Source organism: Cupressus sempervirens, chromosome 1 (genome assembly GCF_028749045.1).
Source record: "Cupressus sempervirens isolate cs-2001-9-10 chromosome 1, ASM2874904v1, whole genome shotgun sequence".
In the NCBI taxonomy this organism is placed as follows: domain Eukaryota; kingdom Viridiplantae; phylum Streptophyta; class Pinopsida; order Cupressales; family Cupressaceae; genus Cupressus; species Cupressus sempervirens.
The window spans coordinates 242,725,111-242,736,506 of record NC_143118.1 but is presented as its reverse complement, the minus strand read 5'-3'; the positions used below and the strand labels follow the sequence as shown (position 1 = coordinate 242,736,506).

The 11,396-nt window shown below is 35.2% G+C and overlaps 1 protein-coding gene across 1 annotated transcript in view; it reads right to left on the bottom strand.

The window, feature by feature from the left end:
* Nucleotides 1–2,080: 2,080 nt before the first annotated feature.
* The window catches only part of PM-ANT (Mitochondrial substrate carrier family protein), a 45,770-nt gene continuing 36,454 nt past the window's right edge, over nucleotides 2,081–11,396 (bottom strand). The window contains exon 2 of the mRNA XM_089821925.1: nucleotides 2,081–3,115. Within this exon, the coding sequence (XP_089678051.1) occupies nucleotides 2,426–3,115 (690 nt within the window). The 3' untranslated portion in view covers nucleotides 2,081–2,425. The remainder of the gene's footprint in view (nucleotides 3,116–11,396) is intronic.

Below are 11,396 nucleotides of genomic sequence, written 5' to 3'. Positions count from 1 at the left end.
GCTAAACCCACTTTTATGTATGCTTAGCTTCTATCATTCAATGCATGTTGTTCACTTGTTGTAGTTCAACAAATCACATCAACCATTGACATTATCCATGGTCAACACGACACAGAAGGAAAGTTGGAGTAACCTATATGATATTTTCCAATCTTAACATACACACTACTTTGATCACAAGAGAATAAGATACCTTGGTACTTTGTTCTACTATTGGCAAGTCATGAAACATATACATCAACGTGTTGACATGAGACAATTAGCGAGTGTCTAAGGGAAAATTTGTCATCCAAAAGTTTGAATGACAACTTTGGCTTAGTGCAAGATTGGCAATGTATTATCTCCAATTTCCATTATCGAGGTATAGACACTCAAACTTGCAATTCAAGTGGAATGATGTATATCTATCTATATTATGATAACCGAAGTGTGCGCAGGCACACACATACACACGATGAAGATGAAACAAGACATCATGTACATCTCGCAAGCAACTACAACTTTGTTCATTTTGATGCAAGCACGTCATGAATATATCCTCATAAGCATGTAGCAAAAGCATGTCAATAACCCAAAACATCTTCAATAACATCATCTAATCATTTACCCAATAATTTTATATGAATAGTTCTCATTGAAACCATAAATCTCTTTAATCAACATTGAAACATTACAAGTGCATTTTCATTTAACTTACATGTGTACCATCATTCTCTTGAACATACCATTAGCCACACAAAATAAATCATAAAATGTAATAATCAATAATGTTAAAGCCAAAATATCTACATAGTAAATATATTTGAACATCATCATACAACATCATGGTGCATACGCACAATCATCATGCATACACGATCATCATTGAAATTAAGGTATAACCACTATCCACATCCACGGTGAAACACATGACCAAAAGAATATAACTGTAAAGGGTGCATCTCACAAATGCCAAAACAAAAGAATACTATACGAATAGTCAGGGGTGGAACATAACCTAGTCCAACTCAAATCAAAATAAACAATGACAAAATGCAACCACAAAAGGCACTACAAAGATGAAGTTTTATAGCATTTATATAAATCTCAAGTGTTCCTTGCATACTACATGGTGTGATAGGGAAAAACAGGCATTACAAAGTTGAATTCCTATAGCATTTCTATACATCTAAAGTATTCCTTGCATACTACATGGTGTGATAGGGAAAAACACGTGTGATGGGAAAAACACGAGTTTCTAATCTAGAAGCTTCATAATCAAAAGCTATAACCTTTCAAAGTAGCTCTTTGTAATAGCATGAGTCATTGGATATAACTACTTTTTTGGAACTTTGTGCTTAGTTTGCAAGTTGACTTTACAAATTGTATTACTAAAATGTAACATTTGATTATTATTTATGCACTATGAAGACTGTTCCGAGTTCTATGAAGAATATTAGTTGCAGTAGTTAGAGTTCCCAAAAAAAATCCCAACCTCAAAAGATTCTTCTACTGCAAAACTCCAATACAGCCTCCACTTTATTGATCTCCCTTCTCTGTAATTCTCTTTTGCCGTCGGCTAAAAAACATAACACGTAAAAGTGAGCAATTTAGCTGAATATTTCTTCTCACAATTTGGCCAAACTTGTCTGCTCACACATTCCTTATTTCTGTTGGATTAATTTCTATAGAGTGAGGACTTTTTGTGGTCTGGCTATAACTAATCTGTATCAATAAGATATGTATTGCCTGCCAATATTAAGAGGTTTCAACATGATAGTCAAATTATTACATTTGCTCTCCATCAATCCTGATATCAGATCATGGTGTGATCTGATATTCTGATATGTCAATGCAAAACAATTCTACACAGTTGAATTCGGAAATTAACAGACTAAACATTATGGACAGGAAATCTGATGCCCTCGGTCAAATTCCCATTAAAAATAGGATTTCCCATGATAAATATAATATTAGAGAAAATTTGAATACAAGATGCATAAGTATACATTAAAAAGTCAAAACTGTTCTATACAATGCCATTGAAGCTTCTTGAGAATTTTAAACATTAAAAACACATGGTATATTGCAATTCCTGAAATAGTATCAATTTCCCTCTTCTTATAAAATGGTTTATGGAGATTGAAAATGCTGGTGCTAAGCAATATCTTTACGTTTCAGAGATGAAACAATATCTAATCAGGTGTGGAATAGCATATACAATACAACCCCAGTTCAGAAGACTTGACCGAATTCTAAATGAAAAATATTCTCTGTCAAATTCATCATTTTTCCTTCAGAAGACATGGGATAGAAAGCACCACCAAAACAGAACTGCGAAATTAAGTTCACATATCAAGAGAAAGACGGTATGCTTTGTCAATAACTTGGAAAGTTTTGCAATTTTGAACCAATAAAATACAGCATCAAAAAGAATGATGTGTTTTTATGAGTCCCGATGTTCCAATGGAGGAACTTCTCCAAGCTTCATTGAACTATGATCAAAAGTGCTAAAAAACCCACTATTCATCAAATTTTTTACTTCATCATACAAAACAAGTACCAGAGCAGCCCCTGTACTCCTGAACATGTTTGATAATGCTCCACGATAGAAAGATGTAACACCTTCCATCTTGTAAATTTTTTTCCAACACTCCAAAGTATTTCTATATACCCGATGTTCAAGACCTGATTGCATCATCATTCTTCTTCTAACAGTATCTAGTGGATATGAAAGCAAACCAGCAGAGGTAGTTACAGCTTGAGCAGCAAGCCACCTCTTCCAAAATGCCGGGTGGGAGGCATCCTGCAACATGATATCTTTAATGGTATCGAACCCCCCAAAGTATAACCCGCGATGGACTATCATTCCATGCAATGAAGCAGGAAGACCCCGATAAACTCCTCTGAACCCATCCTTCTGATGTATTGTTTTCAAGAAATGAATGAGACCCTTGAACTGCCTTGTTTCAGTCTTACCTATGTCTGCTGCCAAGCGAGTGTGTGCAATGTCCAGGGGATAAATGATTACTAAGGTTGTGCACCCTGCAGCTGCACCTGCTAAGAAATTACTTGGAGCCTTGGCCAAAGGCTTCTCATGGAGCTGACCAGATATAAGCATAGTTCTGTAAAAATCCTGCAAGAATAAACTTCATTGCGAATACCACCATACATAACTACATGCTAATGATTTTTCATTTGACAAATCCACCAAAACAAAAGTTCATTTAGATCCACTGTTATGTTAAAGCAGATATGCAACAAAGTGAAAATGCCTGATAAATCTAATACAAAATTCAAATTTGTGTACATAGCATAACATATCACTAAATGCCAGCCTAGGGTAGAACATACACAATTATTGATGCTCCATTTGTGTGTACAGAAGAGATATACTCAATCTACTCATCATTCATCAATGGTGATTTTATGTTTTGGTGGTACGTATCTCCGGGCATATATTGCAACTGAAAATTGCACATCTCATAGAAGTCAATCTCTTTCTTACATGAATGTTGTAGCCACAAGCTTCATCTCCACTGTCACTATATTTGATATCAATATCATTATTCTTCATTGATTGTTCTGATGGATTATTACATTTAAAATTATTGATAAATAATCTAAGAGAAGAACATTAACTTCTAACTGATTGTAAAGTAAGCCGATTCACCATTTTAAAGAAGGTTAAATGGCTCTAGCAGAAAGAGAGTGGTTAGACACCTCGATTAGCAAGATTTATTTATGATAATCTGATGCTTTTCAATATGTATCAAGGATGTTTGAAAAAAGATATATATGCAGCACAGAATAGGAAGTAAACATTATTACTCTCTGCTGTAATCATATGTGCGGAGGCTTTGGAATATATTACACTCCTAAGGTATCACGGACTTGAAAAAATTTGTGAAACCTTGCAGAACTAACAATACAGTAAGCAATGCAAACCTAATTCCCTGAGAGGGAGCATATCTTAACCACCCATTATTCCCAGAGAGGAAGCATATCTTAACCACCGATTAAGGAAGAAGACAGCAGCTCATCTATAATTTAAACGCACTATTCTCAGGTTATTCAAAGCACCACCGATTCTCCGTTTTGTTACCTGATAAATTAAAAGGCGAGTTCAAAGATAAAGGAATTATGAAAAGGGCCATGAGACCCATATGCCTGTTTAATTTATCTCACATAGACTGTCCCTCACTTAGGAATTGCATCAATGCCACAGTCCAGAAATTAATTGTATTGCATATAACTACTGAGAATGTAAAAATTAATAAGTAGCCAAGGTACCAATTCAGAAGTGGATGCAGGATGCCGGAAATTTTTTTTTTGGGGATACAGATGCATTTGGAAATGTCTATATATATATGCAAAGAATCTAAGAAACTTATAAATACATGAACTTTAGAAACTGAGAAATATACAAACATGCATCATTTGATAGTATCATATGATAGATAATTCACCATTGATCAAGATTCAAGATATCTCATAAGTCAATTAAATGGTCCAACAAACTTCAAATTAGAACTTCTTAGGCACAAATATTCACATTGAAATTTACTCAAGTTCTAGACTCCAAACTAGAAAATCGAAAACATAGTCCATGATTCAATGTTTGCTAATCAGAATCATAAGGATAAATCTAGATACTCCTCATCTCCAACCGCCGCAAGGTTAATATCATTTGAACCAAGAATGGTTTCACTTGTTCTAGATGCACCATGTGTCATAGACCTATCATCACCACCATCTGTCATCGTAGTAAGATCATGAAGTGTTGCATCCAAGTTTGCACACTCGGGGGCTACATCCCAAAGTTTGTCTGCCCCATGGATAAATGCTAAAATGGAAGCCAAATGAGAAGAGTAAACCCAGCTGCAAACAAAATAGAGATTGAATGGAAGAAAGGTCTCTATTAGGGCTTTTTTAGGGTTTGGCACAAAAAATATATTAAAATGTGCAAATAAGCATGTCTTTTAAGTCTTTTAAGTCAAAAGTCATTTTTTTAAACTTTTTTTGGGCATCAGCTCGTGGATGCACCTGAAGCGCCAGGATGCCCTGTGGATGCCACCCAGATACCACCCACAGGTACCCAGATGCCAGGTGGAACCTGCAGGGCATCCATCTGCCTCCAACATCCATCCATATCAGCTTCTGCCTCCAGTGTTTTCCTGCAAGTATCGTTATCTGAGATAAATAGACTTGGTTAAGTCCGGGGAAATTCCAAGGCAATAACTAAATTTAATAGCAGTCAGAACTCAGGCAGAAGAGTCTGCACCAAGACCTCAAAACTCAGTCTCAGGTGGCATAGGTAGGGCACGCATGCCACAGTTCAGGAATCAATAAACATAGTGTATATCTTGTGCCACCAAGATAATATTAAACAGGTTGGATTAGTTTAAATGAATACTCAAGAGGCAAGATCTAAATCTAGTAGGAGTGAAGCAGGGAAGCAAGAGCCAGGATCTCAATAAAACAAATTAGAATAATCCAATGAAAATTCTGAAGGCAAGAGCTAAATCAGGAGTTTGAAATAAAGCAAGGAAGCATGCACCAAGTCTTCCATAACATTCAGTCTTACATGTCACCTAGATGTTCCAAAGAAAATGCACCACAGAATGGTGCCAAAACATAAAGAAGCTGACACCAAATAATGAGAGTGCTGCATATGGAGAGGCTAGTACCAATTCAAATTAAATGCCAGAGAGAAAATGATTCGGTCAAACCAAAAGAACTGCACCCAAACTACACATACAATAGAACCATCAACTAAGCGTAGCTACAAAACAGTGCAAGGCCAACAAGAACAGCACAAGAACAAATGCCAATACAAAGACTAGCGCCCGATACTGAAGATTATGCCAAATGCATCACCAACCTTATACCAATACTGGATTAAAAAACACAACTCAAAAAATGGAGCCAAAAGGCCACAGCACCAAGCAACACGGAAACTGGCTCCAAAGAGCAGTACCAAGAGACTAGCTCCAAACCAACACCCAAAATTATTACTACACCAACAATTTTGACAGTCTCTTAGAGGAGAAAAAAGTTAACACCCTTTTGGCAGCAAACAAGCACAGCACAAAGTATTGTCTAAGCTTAGGGAGGTAGGGAACAGACAATTGCACTCGGAGCATCAATTTAGTTTGGCATGAGGTGTGATAAAAAGAAACATACAACGGCCCTTTAAATCCCAACCAACTAAAACAAATAATGCAAACTTTGAGGGAAAATTCCATCATGAAGTAACGCATGCTATGTTGGTGACAGGAAACATGAACAGTCGAGTTTCACAATTCTGTACTTAATATCCATCATTTCAGTCATATTTCATCATGCAACCAAAATCTTGGTAGAGATCAAAAGTAGTATTTTTCCTAGCTCTCTAAAACCACCTCGGCTAAAACCTGTTGAATTGAACTGCCAATAAATCCAAAGGGCAGTCTTGTCCCCTTGCATACCACATAACCATGCCTATGAGGGTGGAGCAGATACTGATGAAAATTAAGTGCTGTTGTTGTCAATGTTTAAATATAAACCCTCTGTTTCACTGATATTTTTTAAATTTTACCACTACTGACCAAATACTCTAAGCTGAAGTAAGTGGTCATGAAGTAAGGAAAAGAAGAAAACAGCTAGCCAGAAAAGGAATTTCGCAAAAACAACAATGAAAATGATAGGAGCTCATTACTAAAGTAAGTGGTCATGAATTAAAGAAAAGGAGAAAACAGACAGCCAGAAAGGACTTTCACAAAACCAACAAAGAAAATGATAGTACATTATTACAGAAAAAGCCTCAAGGCTACACACAAAAAGGAGGTGAAATCTAACAAATTCAGAGCAAACGAAGAGCCATGGAGAGGAAGCACAAAGTAATACCAAGGATGAAGGTTAGCAGCACACCTCCGGATGATGTTTTTACCTTCATGCTCTAGCCAAGACCTAAGTTACACTTTTCTCAGGCAGTTTCCTGGATCCAGGCTCAGTTCATTTCAGGTCCAGATTCCTAGTCTGATCCACTGTGCATGCAGACAGAAACTGCAGCCCTTTTTACTTTTTCGGTTACATTTTTTTGAGGGGCTTCTTGTTCACAATCTAAGTTTCCTTTCTCATCATATTTCAGAGAAATAATAAACAAAATGCTCATGAGCTTTTCTGATACATTTATCAGTTAATAGCACAGATACTGTGAAAAAGGTGTAGTGACAGCATGTTACTCTCCTACCCTTAATCATTTCCATTATCTGAGATTGAAGGATGCCAAGAAAAATGTTGTGAGGCCATCAATCCCTGATGGCTTCTCCTCCTTAATTTTCTGTCCAATGATGGCCAATGAATATGTGCATAATAATGTTACTACTACTATTTTGGCTGTATATGATCATATAAATTTAAAAATTAACTAATGTATTATTATAAAGCCATTCATATTGGTTGCATAAAATGCATTATGAAAAATTTATGCAGGGCATGGAGCATGATTTCGTGACTGTACATTAAAACCAAAACCCAACTTCAAAATAACACTTCAAGTAAATGAAAATAGCTCTTCAAACAAAAATAAATAAAAGAATATAAATAAAATTAAACTATTCTTAAATAATTGTAAAGTACTATAAAAACAACTCAAGACTGATATCTCTCAGCAATTTTCAGATAGAAGTATTTAAGATGTATATACTAGTAATGTATTAGTTTTAGAATAATATAGCAAGTTATAATAATAACCACATAACTTTATTGCATTAAGTAATGTATGTTCTGATTATCAGAACTTAATCTCTGTGTATACATGTATATGTATATGCACATGCACATGAATATACATATACATGTGTATGTATGTGTTGAATTTCATGGATCACTACAAATGTACCAAGCACTGCCATGTATTTGATATGTGTTTCCCAATTGCAGCCACCTCTTATATTCATAAGAGAGTGAGAGAATGTACATGTCCCATGATGGGACATGTCTGTTCATTAACATAATTAATATCTTATATATATAAACGATGGTATATATTTCTACTGCATCTTTTATTTCTTATATTTACAACTAGGCTTTGAGACGATGTTGAATTTTATGAATCGCTGCAAAAGTACTAAGCACTGCCATGTATTTGGTATGTGTTTTCCAATTGCAGCCACCTCTCATATTTATAAGAAAGTGAGAGAATGGACATGTCCCTTCATGGCACATGTTTATTCATTAACATAATAAAAATCTTTTAGTTACACACACACACATATATATACAAACGATGGTATATATTTCTGCTGCATCTTTTATTTCCTACATTTGCAACTAGGCTCTGATACTATGTTGAGTTTCATAGATCGCTACAAATGTACTAAGCACTGCCATATATTTGGTATGTGTTTTCTAATTGCCGTCACCTCTTATATTTATAAGAGAGTGAGAGAATGGACATATCCCTTCATGGGACACGTATCTATTCATTAACATAATTAAAATCTTTTAGTTATATATATATATATATATATATATATATATATATATTTATTTATTTATTTATTTATTTATTTATTTAAGATCTTTTAATATAAATATTATATATGTATATATATAAGTGTGTGCGTGTGTGTGTCTTGATGTAATTTATACAAGTAAAGCTACAAAACATCAACAGTGTGTGTGTGTAATTTCTATATGACATATCTGGAAAATAAAAGGATTAAGAATTCCCTCTCATAGCCTACAATATATTTTCATGACATAAGATTTGAACACCCCCCTCGAAGCCCCATCAAAAATTTAATGAAAACAAGAGCCCAACAGTAGCAACGTTATTTAATTCCAGCTAGCTCATAACCTCTTCTTTACACTTTTCCCAACTTGACCCTCCACAAACATGAGCTGTAACATATCTCAACCAAGACATAGCCAACTCAAATTAGCATACCCATAACTAGCATTTTGAATACAAAATGAAGGCATAGAAATCAAGATATCTATAGAGAGAGCTAGAAAGCAACTACAATAGTGAGAGGACATGTGAAAAAAGCAAGAAAAAAAGGAAAGAAAATCATGGGCTACCTCCTTGGTTGAGAAATTCAACCATTACAAGCTTCATACCACAATCAATATGCTCAATCGAAAGCTAAATCCACCACAAACTCTTAAAAATCTCTCATTCAATGTCTTGTAAAACTTCAATTTTGGAGAAAAAGCTGAAACTTTCCTCTATGTGCCACAAACTAATAGTCAATCTCACAATGAAGAAGAAAAAATTTCCTTCTTCTATACAAGATCATTTGCCAATGTAGAGTAATATCAGTTATGGCAGTTTATATGGTTAGGAGTGTTAGTGTTGTGACCTTTGCAAATGGAGACCCCCTCTTCTTGTTTGGTTTGGTAGTTTTGGTTGCAATTATGAGCTTCAGGGCTTGTGCAAGAGCCCTCTTTGGGTCCTAGGTTGAAGTTTACGATTGATTGCTAAAGATTTGATTTGATCAAGTTGTCCATCAGGTGAGAAAGTTGAGTTTAAATGATTTATCAATACCATGTTGGTCGTCACCTTTTCAAGAGTCTTCCTTGCAAGGTTGTTTTTCCACCATTCGAAGGATAATTGAAACCAAGAGTTGAATAATGAAATTTTGCTTCAAGGTGTGAAAGAGAAGGGTGGAATTTCATGGTCAGCCACAAAATTCCACCTTTTGTGAAATGTTCATAATCATGATCAATTTTCCACTCCCAATGAAAAACTATGAGTAAAAATTAGAGAGGAGTTGAATTTCAACATCAACCATGAATTTCCATCCTTTGACAAGTTGAAAATCAAAAACATCCTTGTGCCCCTCATATTTCCACTACCAAAGGTTAAATGTTGATGGAAAATGAAAGTGGAGAGTGGAATTTCATGATCAACCACGAAATTCCACCCTTTGTAAATTTTCCTTGCCATGGTTGGTTTTCCACTATTGAGATAATTTTACAAGTAAAAATGAAAGAGAAGAGTGGAATTTCATCATCAATCACAAAATTCCACCCATCATAAAATTTCATGGTGTGGTTAGACTTTCCACCCTCCATACAAGATGTTGAACAATGCAAGTAAATAGAATGAAGTGTTAGGATTAAGGGCAGATTGTTAAGTGTTAGGATTAAGGGGAGATTGTTAAGTGGTTGGCACTTGGATAGCATGTCTATGTGTTGCACTGATGACAGGTTTGTCATTGATGTCAACATATATGTGATTGGGTATGTGACAGACAGAGATTTTGTACAGCATTGTGGTTGAATTAAACAGCAAAGTTGGGAATCGGCAAGATAAGTTATGCGGGCTTAGATTCATTTTCAGGGATGTGTTCAGATACTATATCAGTGTTTGCGTATGTTTGTATGAAGGATTGGATGAGTTATAGTTGTTTTGGTAAAAACTGGTAGCAGGCCAGCATATAGGAAAATAGTTAACTAGTAATTTGATTATATATGTTGAGCGAGATGGAATAAAGGTGAGCAAGCTTAGAGCATGGTTGAAGACATGTTCATGATGATATGTTTGTGTTAGAAAATACTAGAGATCATTCTGGGAAGGTCGCTGAAGTGTAACGTGTGACATGTTCACTGGCAGTTGACTCTTGTAATGGGAATTATTTTGGAAGTTGTAAAGTGTAATGTAGCGTGCGGAACTTTAATGTAATATATTCATGAGGTCCTCTGCAATTAATTGTTCATTGGGGAAGCTCAAAAGGCCAACCTAATTATTACAATAATAGATAAGACGTCTATTATTAGTTAATGGTTATCTTGTAAATATCTTTAGCTTTAGTTTGCTTTCGTTTTTTGCTTTCTCTGGAATAGAATGTTTCTATTCTTTACGATCGTTTCCTAAGGAAACATCGTCTCTTCCTTTTGTATAAATTGACCTTTCGGTCTCTGTTATTAACAAGCAAGTATTTACCAATTACCTCGTAATACTAATTAGTTCTTAGGACAAGTTATAAAGGAAAGATTGTTTCCTTGGGTTGAAGTGTGATTTGTGATTAGTAGTATTGTGTAATTGATGTTCGTGTATTGAGGATGTCAATTTGATCAGAACATAGCGGAGGATTATGTTGATGTTGGTTTGAGAACTTCAAAGGAACTTTATTGCAGATTTAGTCAATTCACTACTTGGATTTGTTATCCTGAAGATCTGTTTGTATAACAGTTGCTGAAGCAATTTGGATTGTGGGTTGAGTTGTCTTCCTTATTGCTCCTAACAAGGCTAAAAATCTTCTAATAGGGATTCAAAGTCTCCTAACAAAGACTAATATGCTGATTGTATTGTAATTGGCTCCTAACAAGGTCACATACTTTCAAAATGAACTTTTATATTAGTACATCATTTTGTGGGTACCATCCTCACCAGGTTTTCCTTCTAATCAAGGGTTTTCCTAGTT